General features: G+C 47.5%; 1 protein-coding gene across 1 annotated transcript in view; it reads right to left on the bottom strand.

Moving 5' to 3' along the window:
* Window positions 1–5,227: 5,227 nt before the first annotated feature.
* The window catches only part of RAPSN (receptor associated protein of the synapse), a 36,303-nt gene continuing 25,293 nt past the window's right edge, over window positions 5,228–16,237 (bottom strand). Inside the window, exons 2-8 of the mRNA XM_073541588.1 lie at window positions 13,703–14,041; window positions 12,326–12,484; window positions 11,264–11,362; window positions 10,799–10,921; window positions 9,901–9,954; window positions 8,028–8,227; window positions 5,228–7,334 (exon numbers count right to left, since the gene is read on the bottom strand). Of these exons, the coding sequence (XP_073397689.1) occupies window positions 7,262–7,334; window positions 8,028–8,227; window positions 9,901–9,954; window positions 10,799–10,921; window positions 11,264–11,362; window positions 12,326–12,484; window positions 13,703–14,041 (1,047 nt within the window). The 3' untranslated portion in view covers window positions 5,228–7,261. The remainder of the gene's footprint in view (window positions 7,335–8,027; window positions 8,228–9,900; window positions 9,955–10,798; window positions 10,922–11,263; window positions 11,363–12,325; window positions 12,485–13,702; window positions 14,042–16,237) is intronic.

Raw genomic sequence — 16,237 nt, 5'->3', positions numbered from 1 at the left:
GATATTAGTAGAGCCCTGTATGGGGATATTAGTAGAGCCCTGTATGGGGGCATTAGTAGAGCCCTGTATGGGGGAATTAGTAGAGCCCTGTATGGGGACATTAGTAGAGCCCTGTATGGGGGCATTAGAAGAGCCCTGTATGGGGGAATTAGTAGAGCCCTGTATGGGGACATTAGTAGAGCCCTGTATGGGGGCATTAGTAGAGCCCTGTATGGGGGCATTAGTAGAGCCCTGTATGGGGGCATTAGTAGAGCCCTGTATGGGGACATTAGTAGAGCCCTGTATGGGGATATTAGTAGAGCCCTGTATGGGGGCATTAGTAGAGCCCTGTATGGGGACATTAGTAGAGCCCTGTATGGGGATATTAGTAGAGCCCTGTATGGGGATATTAGTAGAGCCCTGTATGGGGATATTAGTAGAGCCCTGTATGGGGACATTAGTAGAGCCCTGTATGGGGGCATTAGTAGAGCCCTGTATGGGGACATTAGTAGAGCCCTGTATGGGGATATTAGTAGAGCCCTGTATGGGGATATTAGTAGAGCCCTGTATGGGGATATTAGTAGAGCCCTGTATGGGGATATTAGTAGAGCCCTGTATGGGGGCATTAGTAGAGCCCTGTATGGGGGCATTAGTAGAGCCCTGTATGGGGATATTAGTAGAGCCCTGTATGGGGACATTAGTAGAGCCCTGTATGGGGATATTAGTAGAGCCCTGTATGGGGATATTAGTAGAGCCCTGTATGGGGATATTAGTAGAGCCCTGTATGGGGGCATTAGTAGAGCCCTGTATGGGGATATTAGTAGAGCCCTGTATGGGGATATTAGTAGAGCCCTGTATGGGGATATTAGTAGATCCCTGTATGGGGGCATTAGTAGAGCCCTGTATGGGGGCATTAGTAGAGCCCTGTATGGGGGCATTAGTAGAGCCCTGTATGGGGGCATTAGTAGAGCCCTGTATGGGGACATTAGTAGAGCCCTGTATGGGGATATTAGTAAAGCCCTGTATGGGGATATTAGTAGAGCCCTGTATGGGGATATTAGTAGAGCCCTGTATGGGGGCATTAGTAGAGCCCTGTATGGGGATATTAGTAGAGCCCTGTATGGGGATATTAGTAGAGCCCTGTATGGGGATATTAGTAGAGCCCTGTATGGGGGCATTAGTAGAGCCCTGTATGGGGGCATTAGTAGAGCCCTGTATGGGGATATTAGTAGAGCCCTGTATGGGGATATTAGTAGAGCCCTGTATGGGGATATTAGTAGAGCCCTGTATGGGGATATTAGTAGAGCCCTGTATGGGGACATTAGTAGAGCCCTGTATGGGGATATTAGTAGAGCCCTGTATGGGGATATTAGTAGAGCCCTGTATGGGGATATTAGTAGAGCCCTGTATGGGGATATTAGTAGAGCCCTGTATGGGGATATTAGTAGAGCCCTGTATGGGGATATTAGTAGAGCCCTGTATGGGGGCATTAGTAGAGCCCTGTATGGGGGCATTAGTAGAGCCCTGTATGGGGGCATTAGTAGAGCCCTGTATGGGGGCATTAGTAGAGCCCTGTATGGGGGCATTAGTAGAGCCCTGTATGGGGGCATTAGTAGAGCCCTGTATGGGGATATTAGTAGAGCCCTGTATGGGGGCATTAGTAGAGCCCTGTATGGGGACATTAGTAGAGCCCTGTATGGGGATATTAGTAGAGCCCTGTATGGGGGAATTAGTAGAGCCCTGTATGGGGATATTAGTAGAGCCCTGTATGGGGATATTAGTAGAGCCCTGTATGGGGATATTAGTAGAGCCCTGTATGGGGATATTAGTAGAGCCCTGTATGGGGATATTAGTAGAGCCCTGTATGGGGATATTAGTAGAGCCCTGTATGGGGGCATTAGTAGAGCCCTGTATGGGGGCATTAGTAGAGCCCTGTATGGGGGCATTAGTAGAGCCCTGTATGGGGGCATTAGTAGAGCCCTGTATGGGGGCATTAGTAGAGCCCTGTATGGGGACATTAGTAGAGCCCTGTATGGGGATATTAGTAGAGCCCTGTATGGGGGAATTAGTAGAGCCCTGTATGGGGATATTAGTAGAGCCCTGTATGGGGGCATTAGTAGAGCCCTGTATGGGGACATTAGTAGAGCCCTGTATGGGGGCATTAGTAGAGCCCTGTATGGGGGCATTAGTAGAGCCCTGTATGGGGGCATTAGTAGAGCCCTGTATGGGGGAATTAGTAGAGCCCTGTATGGGGGAATTAGTAGAGCCCTGTATGGGGGAATTAGTAGAGCCCTTTATGGGGGAATTAGTAGAGCCCTGTATGGGGGCATTAGTAGAGCCCTGTATGGGGGTATTAGTAGAGCTCTGGGTTACGATTAGGTAACCGAGGATAGCAGGGGAATAGGCTAGGCAACCAGATAAACAGAGAGGTTGGTAACTTAGCGGATTGCAGACCCCTAAACTGACGACACAACTAGAATTAGCCGTGGGACGTACCTACGATGCCCTAGACGCCTCGGCACAGCCAAAGAGTTAACTAAGCCTAAAGAGGGAAAGGGGAAAGCGAAACTGCCCCAGAGTAGAACCCCAAAGGAATAGATAACCCCCGAACATATATTGCCGGTGAAACAAGATGAGGCATAAAACACAGGCAGAAAATAGAGTAAGCAAATGATGGGGCCCAAACTGTCTAGATAGAACAGGACAGGAAAGATACTGTCTGCAATCACACAAAAAACCCTAAGAAAAATCCAACACGTCTGATATGCAAAAAAATACTGAGGCCACACGACCTCTCCCCCACTAGATCAGAATTCTGGTGTGAACTTGAAGCAAAACAAAAGATACTGATATAACAGGGGATTAGCAATACTGAACAGACTGACATGAGCTGTGGCAAATTAAATAGAGTCCAGCACAGGTCCCAGGAGGGAACAAGGCTGAACTCACACCAGAAAAGCAGGAATCAGAGAAAAGCACAAACTGGATCAAATGCAAAAAGATTCAAGCAGACAAATAACTTATCTGAAAGATGCAGGACAAAGCATGAGGCAAGCAGACTTCCAGAATGCTCAGGAAGAAAACCAAATCACCGGCAACAACTGAGGGAAGGTTGCTCACTTAAATTTCTCCAGTCTGTAACACCTGACCTCCAATCATCCTCAGGTGATTGACTTCTGTCAGCCAGACCAGCTCCATTACCAGCAGCAACCACCAGAGGGAGCCCAAACTCAGAAGCCAGGTCAAAAGTGTTCACAACAGCTCTGTATGGGAGCATTAGTAGAGCCCTGTATGGGGGCATTAGTAGAGCCCTGTATGGGGGCATTAATAGAGCCCTGTATGGGGGTATTAGTAGATCCCTGTATGGGGGGAATTAGTAGAGCACTGTATAGAGGTATTAGTAGAGCCCTGTATGGGGGAATTAGTAGAGCCCTATATGGGGGGCATTAGTAGAGCACTGTATAGAGGTATTAGTAGAGCCCTGTATGGGGGCATTAGTACAGCCCTGTAATGGGGCATTAGAAGAGCACTGTATGGGGGCATTAGTAGAGAACTGTATGGGGGCATTAGTAGAGCCCTGTATGGGGGCATTAGTAGAGCCCTGTATGGGGGGCATTAGAGAAGCCCTGTATGGGGGCATTAGTAGAGCACTGTATGGGGGCATTAGTAGAGCCCTGTATGGGGGCATTAGTAGGGCCCTGTATGGGGGCATTATTAGAGCACAGTATGGGGGTATTAGTAGAGCCCTGTATGGGGGGCATTGTAGAGCACTGTATAGGGGAATTAGTAGAGCCCTGTAAGGGGGTATTAGTGGAGCCTTGTATGGGGGCATTAGTAGAGCCCTGTGTGGGGGTATTAGTAGAGCCCTGTATGGGGGTATTAGTAGGGCCCTGTATGGGGGCATTACTAGAGCACAATATGGGGTCATTATTAGAGCTTTGTATGGGGGTATTAGTAGAGCCCTGTATGGGGGCATTAGTAGAGCCCTGCATGGGGGTATTGGTAGAGTACAGTATGGGGGCATTATTAGAGCACTGTATAGGGGAATTAGTAGAGCCCTGTATGGGGGCATTAGTAGAGCCCTGCATGGGGGTATTGGTAGAGTACAGTATGGGGGCATTACTAGAGCACGGTATGGGGGCATTAGTAGAGCCCTGTATGGGGCGTATTAGTAGGGCCCTGTATGGGGGCATTATTAGAGCACTGTATGGGGGCATTTGTAGAGCACTGTATGGGGCATTACTAGAGCACTGTATGGGGGTATTAGTAGAGGACAGTATGGGGGCATTAGTAGAGCACTGTATGGGGGCATTACTAGAGCACGGTAAGGGGGCATTAGTAGAGCACTGTACGGGGGGTATTAGTAGGGCCCTGTATGGGGGCATTATTAGAGCACAGTATGGGGGCATTATTAGAGCTTTGTATGGGGTATTAGTAGAGCCCTGTATGGGGGTATTAGTAGAGCCCTGTATGGGGGTATTACTAGAGCATGGTATGGGGGCATTAGTAGAGCCCTGTATGGGGGTATTAGTAGGGCCCTGTATGGGGGCATTATTAGAGCACTGTATGGGGGCATTAGTAGAGCACTGTATGGGGCATTACTAGAGCACTGTATGGGGGTATTAGTAGAGGACAGTATGGGGGCATTAGTAGAGCACTGTATGGGGGCATTACTAGAGCACGGTATGGGGGCATTAGTAGAGCACTGTATGGGGGGTATTAGTAGGGCCCTGTATGGGGGCATTATTAGAGCACAGTATGGGGGCATTATTAGAGCCCTGTATGGGGGTATTAGTAGAGCCCTGTAAGGGGGTATTAGTAGAGGACAGTATGGGGGCATCACTAGAGCACTGTATTGGGGTATTTTCTTGGTTGTTGTGTGGCACTCTTTAGACACCATAATGTATATGGCGGTGGCAGCGCTGTAAAGCATTGCTATTTAGGCATAGTGTGTCACTGTTATATGGCCCCCTGTTATAACATGGTCCTCTTGCATAAGTAGCTGATGGTACGTCATACATAGAGTGGGCGCCAAGAGACGAGTACAATGATCTGACCGAGTTACAGGAAATCAGCAAATCTACTGTGGTGTATTGTACAACCAATGTGTTGACTGTTTCCCTGAACAAACAGCAGAGTTATGAATGCAGCTCTGGATTATAATATTATCAGATAAGTAGTGAAATATATTCACAAAGTTTATAGACTTTTTGTGCCTTTCTGAAGTTAAGACAACACTCCCACCCCATTACTTGATCCATCGGGATAAAACTTTATTGACTTATGGTGGAAACGTCCTTCAAGTGACAAGATAAAAAAAAAATCCAATAATGAATGAATGGTCACATGTTACGAGGGGGGAAACAACCATACATAAGACGCCAGAACGAGACAAGTCATACAGTATGTACAGAGGGAGGTAGGTTCATGGGAAAGAAGATCCCCTTCATCAGCGAAAGAGACGCCGAAACGTGGAACATCCTCACAGTGATGCGTGTGAAGACGAGAAGACAACATCCTCAGACCCCGTAGAGACGTGGAATAACACATTAGCGAGCCGTTCTTCCATTATAGGTTGAGCACCAAGCCCGTTGTGAACGGTTATTCTTAGCTGCTCCATATACATCCAGATACAAGTAACCACGAGCCATAGAGGACCATAAATGAGCAAAGGACTCGAAGTAATCGTCAGAAAGGGTTCAACAAGTGACACAACAGCACACTGGGCTTCCTGTCGTCAAACCATAGGTCCCACCATGATGTGCCATACAGGTCATGCATTGGACATACTGGTCATGTAGGCTCTCAGGATGGTGTGCCATATGGGTCACACTGGCTACTGGGATGTTGTATCTCTCGGGATTGTGTGTCATATGGGTCACACTGGCTACCGGGATGTTGTGCCAAGAAGACCCTGGTAGATGCCAGGTTGGTGAGCCATATGGTCACACTGGCTACTGGGATGTACCAAGTAGACCGTGGTAGCTCCCAGGATGGTGAGCCATATCGTCACACTGGCTACTGGGATGTTGTGCCAAGTAGACCGTGGTAGCTCCCGGGATGGTGAGCCATATGGTCACACTGGCTACTGGGATGTTGTACCAAGTAGACCGTGGTAGCTCCCGGGATGGTGAGCCATATGGTCACACTGGCTGCTGGGATGTTGTAAAAAGTAGACCGTGGTAGCTCCCAGGATGGTGAGCCATATGGTCACACTGGCTACAGGGATGTTGTGCCAAATAGACCGTGGTAGCTCCCGGGATAGTGAGCCATATGGTCACACTGGCTACAGGGACGTTGTGCCAAATAGACCGTGGTAGCTCCCGGGATGGTGAGCCATATGGGTCACACTGGCTACTGGGATGTTGTGCCAAGTAGACCGTGGTAGCTCCCGGGATGGTGAGCCATATGGTCACACTGGCTACAGGGATGTTGTGCCAAATAGACCGTGGTAGCTCCTGGGATGGTGAGCCATATGGTCACACTGGCTACTGGGATGTTGTACCAAGTAGACCGTGGTAGCTCCTGGGATGGTGAGCCATATGGTCACACTGGCTACAGGGATGTTGTGCCAAATAGACCGTGGTAGCTCCTGGGATAGTGAGCCATATGGTCACACTGGCTACAGAGATGTTTTGCCAAATAGACTGTGGTAGCTCCCGGGATGGTGAGCCATATGGGTCACACTGGCTACTGGGATGTTGTGCCTAGTAGACCATGGTAGCTCCCGGGATGGTGTGAATATGGTCACACTGACTACTGGGATATTGTGCCAAGTAGACCATGGTAGCTCCCAGGTTGGTGAGCCATACGCATCACGCTTGCCCTCAGGTGGATGTGCCATTTGACCATGTTGGGTGCCACACATGTCATACCATGGTACGATGTGTGGGTCATGCTGGGCCTCACCATGCTGGGCCATACTGGTCATACAAAAAAAACTTCCACCACAAATACATAACATGAATTTCTCAGAATCGGTAAGCAATGGTTACAAAAACACTCCCCAAACTCTTCCCATCCAGTACATAGGATATTAATATGCCTTAAAGTATAAAATAGACTTAAAAAATCATGAAAAACCCGTCCTGCATACACATATTGCGAAGGTTTTCCGCCCTCTTTTCACTTCTAGTCTCATCGGTGGTGCCCACAATGGTGCCACCTAGATTCTCTACCCCTAGACCATGCGTCTAGTGACCACACAGCAGCTCTTGTTGCTGGTCCTGGTGTACAGGTGAATACTCTGTCGATCCATCCGTTCTCCTTTGCTTTCTCTTCCTCACACAAATCCTGGTTTCACAGACGATCGGCGACAGTTGGGACAACCACGAGACCCGTTGGTTTGGAGACACCTGGGATTAGAAAAACGAAGAAACGTCAATCATTACTGGTTCTATGGGCAATATGGCCGAAAATGTGATGGGATGACACCAAATGGTTTAGTTCCCAGCTGTAGTTGGAGACCAGGTGGTTTCTTTGGGGCCCCAGAAGAGAGAGGGGCCCAACTCTGAATGGCCTCGTAACCCGGCTGGTGAGAACCTGCTCAGGACTCCTCACTCCGCGCCGGATTGTTAGCAAAAAGGGAAGAATTGCCCTAAAGGAAATGGCTTCGAGGAGTGGTGGGAAATTACTTCCCCTGAGTGGGACAATCTAGTAGTGTAATTGGGGGGGGTCATTATTTTTGCTAATATCATATGGGCTTATTTATCCCTTATGGCAAACTCCATTAAAAATGGTTATTTTTCCACATCACCTTATTTGGATTTTTTTCTCATTTTTTCGGTCCATAATTTGGTAAAAAATAACTGGGTCTATCAAAACTACAACTTGGCCCGCCAAAAAAAAGCCCTGGGACGTGGGAAAATAGAAAAAAAAGTTATGACTCTTGGAAGAAAAAACAAAAGAGAAAAAATGAAAAATTGTCCTAGGAGGGAAATGAAAGTGGAGAAATGATATCTGTCACATTCTTGCCCCATATGGGGGTCTTCATTATGAACCCTCTACATCTACAGTGATGGCTACCCACGCCCGGACGGCACTTATACCGGAGGTGGAAGACGTGTGAGCACGGCAGCGCCTGCAGCTGGCAGTTCTTCTCTCCGATGGACTCTCCGCACATCCCACAGTACAGCTCCATCTCCTCCACACACTCATGGAATCGGACCACGTGGGCTCGGAGCTCGCGCTGCTGCTGTCTGCTACGATGGATGATCTCACTCAGACAGTGAACCTTTAAGAGGGAGAGCTGCGGAAAGAAGAAATGGCGGAAGTAGTCGGTGCCATAGGGAGCAAAGGGGGAGCAGTCACACCTGGTAGGTGGAGAGAGGTGCAGCCATAGGGAGCAAAGGGGGAGCAGTCACACCTGGCAGGTGGGGAGAGAGGTGCAGCCATAGGGAGCAAAGGGGGAGCGGTCACACCTGGCAGGTGGGGAGAGAGGTGCAGCCATAGGGAGCAAAGGGGGAGCAGTCACACCTGGCAGGTGGGGAGAGAGGTGCAGCCATAGGGAGCAAAGGGGGAGCAGTCACACCTGGCAGGTGGGGAGAGAGGTGCAGCCATAGGGAGCAAAGGGGGAGCAGTCACACCTGGCAGGTGGGGAGAGAGGTGCAGCCATAGGGAGCAAAGGGGGAGCAGTCACACCTGGCAGGTGGGGAGAGAGGTGCAGCCATAGGCAGCAAAGGGGGAGCAGTCACCCCCCGGCAGGTGGAGAGAGGTGCAGCCATGGGGAGCAAAGGGGGAGCAGTCACACCTGGCAGGTGGGGAGAGAGGTGCAGCCATAGGGAGCAAAGGGGGAGCAGTCACACCTGGCAGGTGGGGAGAGAGGTGCAGCCATAGGGAGCAAAGGGGGAGCAGTCACACCTGGCAGGTGGGGAGAGAGGTGCAGCCATAGGCAGCAAAGGGGGAGCAGTCACCCCCGGCAGGTGGAGAGAGGTGCAGCCATGGGGAGCAAAGGGGGAGCAGTCACCCCTGGCAGGTGGGGAGAGAGGTGCAGCCATGGGGAGCAAAGGGGGAGCAGTCATACCTGGCAGGTGGGGAGAGAGGTGCAGCCATAGGCAGCAAAGGGGGAGCAGTCACCCCCGGCAGGTGGAGAGAGGTGCAGCCATGGGGAGCAAAGGGGGAGCAGTCACCCCTGGCAGGTGGGGAGAGAGGTGCAGCCATAGGGAGCAAAGGGGGAGCGGTCACACCTGGCAGGTGGGGAGAGAGGTGCAGCCATAGGCAGCAAAGGGGGAGCAGTCACCCCCGGCAGGTGCATATAGATTCTGCACTGAGGCCAAAAGCTTGAATGGTTGCCCCATTTTGGTCCGCAGGATGGATGTGGCTCCCATCCTTGCTTGACTACTTTCAGATTGCCCATTGAAGTCAATGGAGAAAGCTCAAGTGGCCTTCTGAGCAATCACAGTGTCACAAGTCTGGGCTCCGTTCTCAACATAGGAGACGACCCACATCTATCAGACGTGTATGCCTACCCTTTGGATCCATCATACATGTCCAAGATGACACATCCCCTTTAACTTAAGTCTTCAGACACTTATTGTGCCGCAATCTCCAATGACCACACATCTCACAATAAGGACACCATGTAATCATTGGTTCCCCGTATAGATTCCTACAAACCGGTATCACAGCACAAAGGGATGCAATGCAGGTGACACACACTGCAAGTATCAGCATGCTTAGCTGTCCAGTATTACATCTCAGGCTTCAATATTTGGAGCCTGATGAAGAGCTTGAGTCGGGGTAGAAACGCGTCGCTCTGGCATCAATAATTCCATTTTTCTCTGAGGTTTGCGGACCCCATGTAACCTAGTGTCTGTAAATGCAGCGCTTACTGGCGCCCCCTGGCGGCTCTTCCGTGAGCCTCTACAATTCTTCCTGGCACTGTTCCTCAAGGGTGGTCTCCATTAATCCTCATAAACTCACCTTATTGCCAATTTCTTCCGCCATCTCCTGGGCTTTCTGGAGTCCGTCCAGCGCCTGTGAGTTAAACACAAGTCAGGCCGAGAAGCAAATATTTCTGATTGTGTAACCGCCATACCCACAGATGACCCAAGACAGATGGAGCACATAGCAAAGAGCAGGAATCCCACCCGGCCCCCCAGCCTGCCCCCCACACAGCCTAGTATTGCAAAATACTTCACGAGAAACCATCCACGCACACAGCCCAGGAGGGAAGTGTCGACTCATACAAGGTGTAGGTTCCTCCATGACACTCGGCAAAGCTGTGGCCCGGGGCAGATGACCTCTTGGTCTACAATTGTAATGGGTTCATAGAATCCTAGAATGTTAGACTTGGACGGGACCTTCAGGGTCATCGGGACCTCCAGGGTCCATGTGTCCAACCCCCTGCTCAATGCAGGACTTACTAAACCATCCCAGACAGATGTCTGTCCAGTCGCTCTGTGTGAAGACTTCCATTGAAGGAGAACTCACCACCTCTCGTGGAGGCCTGTTCCACTCATTGATCACCCTCACTGTCATCACCTATTGCTACTGATAGGGGGCGCCATTGGCCCTGCTAGCAGGGTGACCCCAAGCTGGTGTCTCAGATCCCGCTCTTAGTGCCCAAACCTGTGGGAGCGCAGATACATTTTGTGGTCTACAGACGGGGCCGCGTTACTTGGCCGCTATATAGTGAGGCCTCAATAGTCGGCACTGCACTGGGCACCAGCACGATAACTGGTCCCAGCCATGCGCCATCACTGGAGGAAATGGAGGCACTCAACGACAGATGGCGGCGGCATCAGCTCGTCCTGAGTTCCCAGGCAGCTATAACAGATGATTTTCCACCATTTTCTCCTGTCCCCTTATGTTACCGCACCTTGTCCATTTCTTTTTGGTGCAGCCAACACTTTGCGACTCCCATCAGCACTTGCGTCTGACCCAGACGGTTTCCGATCTCCGTCATGATGCTCATGGAGGAGTCGTATCGAGGAATTGCTTTCTAATAGGGAAAAACAAAAAGAGAAATAAGTCCGTTCATAACGCAACTCACGATATCAAAAAGTCTCCAGCACGTCCTCCTCCATCCTTCATCCTATTCAGTCTCATTTTACAAATTGCTAAATATTAAGGACTCGTGTCTGTGTCCCTGGAGCTCGGCCATGTCTCCCGGCATGCTCCTCACTGTCCTGTGTGGGTGTGACATAAATTGCTGCAGCAGGAGCCTCCCCCCTCTGCGGTGACTACAGCAAGACTGGTTCGCCATGTCACGCAGGACATGGAAAGAAATGCCGGCACAGCCAAGGAATGCCCTGCTTCAGGCAGTGAAAGTGGAAACACTCACCTCAATGTCTCCGTGGCTCCTGTGGATGTCCGCGAAGCACAGAAGACAAAGCGCTTGTAGGGGTCGGTCACCGTGCTGCATCGCTATCTTCATAGACTCCTATGATCCAAGAAATCCTATTACAAGCTTGTTACCTCCCCAAAAAAAACAAGAACCACAGAAGACCGAGGGGATCCTGGGATCCATCTACAAAATAAATACCTAATATATTTACAGAAATCCAGAGCAACAATCTGACGCCTAGAGCCACAAGCCGGGGCAAAGCTACACTGCTTTCTAGTAAGTGTTTTATCTCACCAAAGTGGATTAACAACTACACTGCTCAGCCCTGCTGTACAATGTCCTCAATGTTGCTGCTTTATAGTAAGTGTTTTATCTCACCAAAGTAGATTCACGGCCACACTGCTCAGTCCTGCTGTACAATGTCCTCCATGCTTATGCTTTCTAGTAAGTGTTTTATCTAACAAAAGTGGATTCACAGCCACACTGCTCAGCCCTGCTGTACAATCTCCTCCATGCTGATGCTTTCCAGTAAGTGTTTTATCTTACCAACGTTGATTCACCGCCACACTGCCCTCCTATGCAATGTCCTCCATGCTGATGCTTTCTAGTGGTTTTTTTTTAGCACCCCTTTGCTGGACAAACATCTACAGTGCTCAATACTGTGATATAATCTTCTCAATGATGCTTCTGCTTTCTGGTAACTGTTTATCTCACATCAGTGCTGGATTCACAGATACACATCTCAGTGCTTCTGTTAATGTTCCCTTATGTCTGTGTTTGCTGTGTATGGAAGACATCATGGCAGCTAGTCTTCCCCCACTAGCTCAGAAACAACTGAAAATTAGAGGTAGAGACTGCAGAGAGGAAAACGGATGAAAGAATGCCAGATCATATATGTCATATAACAGCCAGAAATATCGTTATTCCTCCTGTCCAGCTTAGTCTGATGTCACATGAAAGAGCAGATTCGCTCTAACTGCATACGTGAAGTATTCTGTCCTCTTGTCAGACATTAGGCCCAGTGCTCCGAGCACCATGCATACCTCCTCCATCTCGTACCTCACAACACTCCATTGCGTCTGTTAAGCGGCCGAGTTTTCGGTATGCGGCAGCCATGTGGTATTGGCTCATGGCGCGGTATTTCAGACTCCAGCCTTTCCCGTAGTCGTTGACCAGTTCAGCTGCTTTACATGGAAAGAAAAGGGCCTTCTCCAGGTCCTGCAGGAAGCGGAAGAGCCAACGTGAGAAGATCCTGCTGTGATAATAACGGCACATCTCTCCGCGCACATTACAGCATTAAAGAGCAAAAAACATCGGAGGTTATATCAAATCGCAAAATACATGTCTGCCCGTCTGCAGAGGGTTCACGCTACGCAGGGGAGCCACAAATGCCCCTTTTTCCCCAGACCTGGTTCGTAACACCCCAATATCTTGGGGCAGGAAGGTTTGGTGATTTCTAGGCCGACCAACAGATATTCGCCCGTCAGTGGTTTCTGACCGTGTCAACAAAACTGTGCATTGCCGACAGGTGTGTTCACACTGATTTTTTTTTTTTTGCCGCGTTTTTGGAGCAGAAACTCTCTAATACCAATGAAAGATCTTTTTTTATTATTATTATTTTTTAACTCCTTGTAGTTTTGGAGAACTTCTGCTAAGCAAATCAATAAACTTCAGGCCATGACCCTTGGTTAACTAAAAATGAATTTATGAAGCTGAAACCGCTTTAGGAGACACTTCTTATTGGGGGGAAGTTTTTATTTTCCTGAAACCGTTTTGGAAGCGTCTTTTTTTTCCGGAAGCGTTCCTTCCGATTGGACAGTTCCTAGTTTGGAGAGGTGGAAGTCACGGATCTACCTCACAGTAGTATCATGCACTTTTTTTTTTCCCAACCAGGCGATTTTCAAAACCTCTCCAGAAAAAAAAAAAAAGTTAAAAAAACCTCTTGATATTAAAGTGGATTTCTGGTGATGGGGTAAGTATGGCCGCGATGCTTTCTCGGGAACTTTCCTTAAAGGCTCGTTCACACGTCAGTATTTGGTCAGTATTTGGTCAGTATTTTGCATCAGTGTTTGTATGCCAAAGCCAGGAATGGAACTTACCAAGAAGAACTATACTTGAAAGACTGACTCCTGTTCTGTGTTTTGGAGACAGTCCTGGTTTTGGCATACAAATACTGATGAAATACTGATCGAAAATACTGATGTGTGAATGAGGCCTAAGCCTTTACCCTGGACGTGCCAATTGTGGGATCTTGATGGAGATGAAGCTGCTTTATGTCTTTATATAGAGCTGAATATGACCGTCCCACCCCTCAATATTAGGTCACGGTGCCCACCGCCCGCACAAGGCCTTGGTGTCGGTTCCCGTTAATTAGGCGCAAGGTGGACATGATGGCATTCAACAATCTGGCCCATCCAAACGTCTTAGGTCTCTAACCTTGAGCTGCGTGTAAAGACCTCCGAGGCTGCAGCAGACCCTGCACTCCAGCATCTTGTCGTCATTGTTATGGGCATATCTTAAGGCTTTCTCGAAGCATTCCAGGGCTTTCTGGAACACGCTGAGGCCGAGGTAGGCATTCCCCAGGCTTAGGGACACCTGTCCATTCAGCTGCAGGCTGACAGATGTTCCCTGCATGTTCAGACAGGTCTTGCAGTAGGAAATGGTCTTCTGGAACTCACACAACTTCTCATTGCTGCGGGCCAGGTTCAGGTAGCTCTCAGTCAAGAAGTCGGGGTCCTCCAGTTCTCGGGCCGTGTCGATCTGGATCACTGCAAACTGAACACAGACTAGTGTGAGACATTAATACATAGAGGAACCCTGGAGGAGAAGAAACCTCAAGTCCATAAATATAGGAACTAAGCAGTGCAGATAGGAGAGGGCCCTGGTGCAAGAACAAGATCTGGGCCCTGTGCAGTTCAATAGCTCCTCATAGTGCACAAATCCAATAGCTTTGGAGGTAGACGTGGGCCCCTTACCTCTTGAGGTTGCTCCAATGGTATGTTTGCCCCTGGAGCTGCGAATATCGTCCTGGAGGTCTCAGGGGTCTGCAACCTTGTGAGACTGCACCCAGAGATGGCAGTCCAAGGACTAGATGCCGCAAAGGTATTAAAAAGTGTCCTGTAGGCAACAGTCTGGCAGCGGTAGGCACTGGGTAACTGTATTTATTGAATAATACACTGTGCCCCCTGAATATAACAAATATATATACACTGTGCCCCCTGAATATAACATATATATATACACTGTGCCCCCTAAAACTAACAAATATATATACACTGTGCCCCCTAAAAATAACAAATATATATACACTGTGCCCCCTGAATATAACAAATATATATACACTGTGCCCCCTAAAAATAACAAATATATATACACTGTGCCCCCTGAATATAACAAATATATATACACTGTGCCCCCTAAAAATAACAAATATATATACACTGTGCCCCCTAAAACTAACAAATATATATACACTGTGCCCCCTGAATATAACAAATATATATACACTGTGCCCCCTGAATATAACAAATATATATACACTGTGCCCCCTGAATATAACATATATATATACACTGTGCCCCCTAAAACTAACAAATATGTATACACTGTGCCCCCTAAAAATAACAAATATATATACACTGTGCCCCCTGAATATAACAAATATATATACACTGTGCCCCCTAAAAATAACAAATATATATACACTGTGCCCCCTGAATATAACAAATATATATACACTGTGCCCCCTAAAAATAACAAATATATATACACTGTGCCCCCTAAAACTAACAAATATATATACACTGTGCCCCCTGAATATAACAAATATATATACACTGTGCCCCCTAAAACTAACAAATATATATACACTGTGCCCCCTAAAAATAACAAATATATATACACTGTGCCCCCTGAATATAACATATATATATACACTGTGCCCCCTAAAACTAACAAATATATATACACTGTGCCCCCTAAAAATAACAAATATATATACACTGTGCCCCCTGAATATAACAAATATATATACACTGTGCCCCCTAAAAATAACAAATATATATACACTGTGCCCCCTGAATATAACAAATATATATACACTGTGCCCCCTAAAAATAACAAATATATATACACTGTGCCCCCTAAAACTAACAAATATATATACACTGTGCCCCCTGAATATAACAAATATATATACACTGTGCCCCCTGAATATAACATATATATATACACTGTGCCCCCTAAAACTAACAAATATATATACACTGTGCCCCCTAAAAATAACAAATATATATACACTGTGCCCCCTAAAAATAACAAATATATATACACTGTGCCCCCTAAAAATAACAAATATATATACACTGTGCCCCCTGAATATAACATATATATATATATACACTGTGCCCCCTGAATATAACAAATATATATACACTGTGCCCCCTGAATATAACATATATATATACACTGTGCCCCCTAAAACTAACAAATATATATACACTGTGCCCCCTAAAAATAACAAATATATATACACTGTGCCCCCTGAATATAACATATATATATACACTGTGCCCCCTAAAACTAACAAATATATATACACTGTGCCCCTAAAAATAACAAATACATATATACACTGTGCCCCCTGAATATAACAAATATATATACACTGTGCCCCCTGAATATAACATATATATATATACACTGTGCCCCCTGAATATAACAAATATATATACACTGTGCCCCCTGAATATAACATATATATATATACACTGTGCCCCCTAAAAATAACAAATATATATACACTGTGCCCCCTGAATATAACATATATATATACACTGTGCCCCCTAAAACTAACAAATATATATACACTGTGCCCCCTAAAAATAACAAATATATATACACTGTGCCCCCTAAAAATAACAAATATATATACACTGTGCCCCCTGAATATAACATATATATATATACACT

This window comes from Dendrobates tinctorius, unplaced genomic scaffold, assembly GCF_039654945.1.
Source record: "Dendrobates tinctorius isolate UK_male_01 unplaced genomic scaffold, ASM3965494v1 ptg000124l, whole genome shotgun sequence".
Classification (NCBI taxonomy): Eukaryota; Metazoa; Chordata; class Amphibia; order Anura; family Dendrobatidae; genus Dendrobates; species Dendrobates tinctorius.
This window is presented reverse-complemented; position numbering and strand designations above follow the sequence as displayed.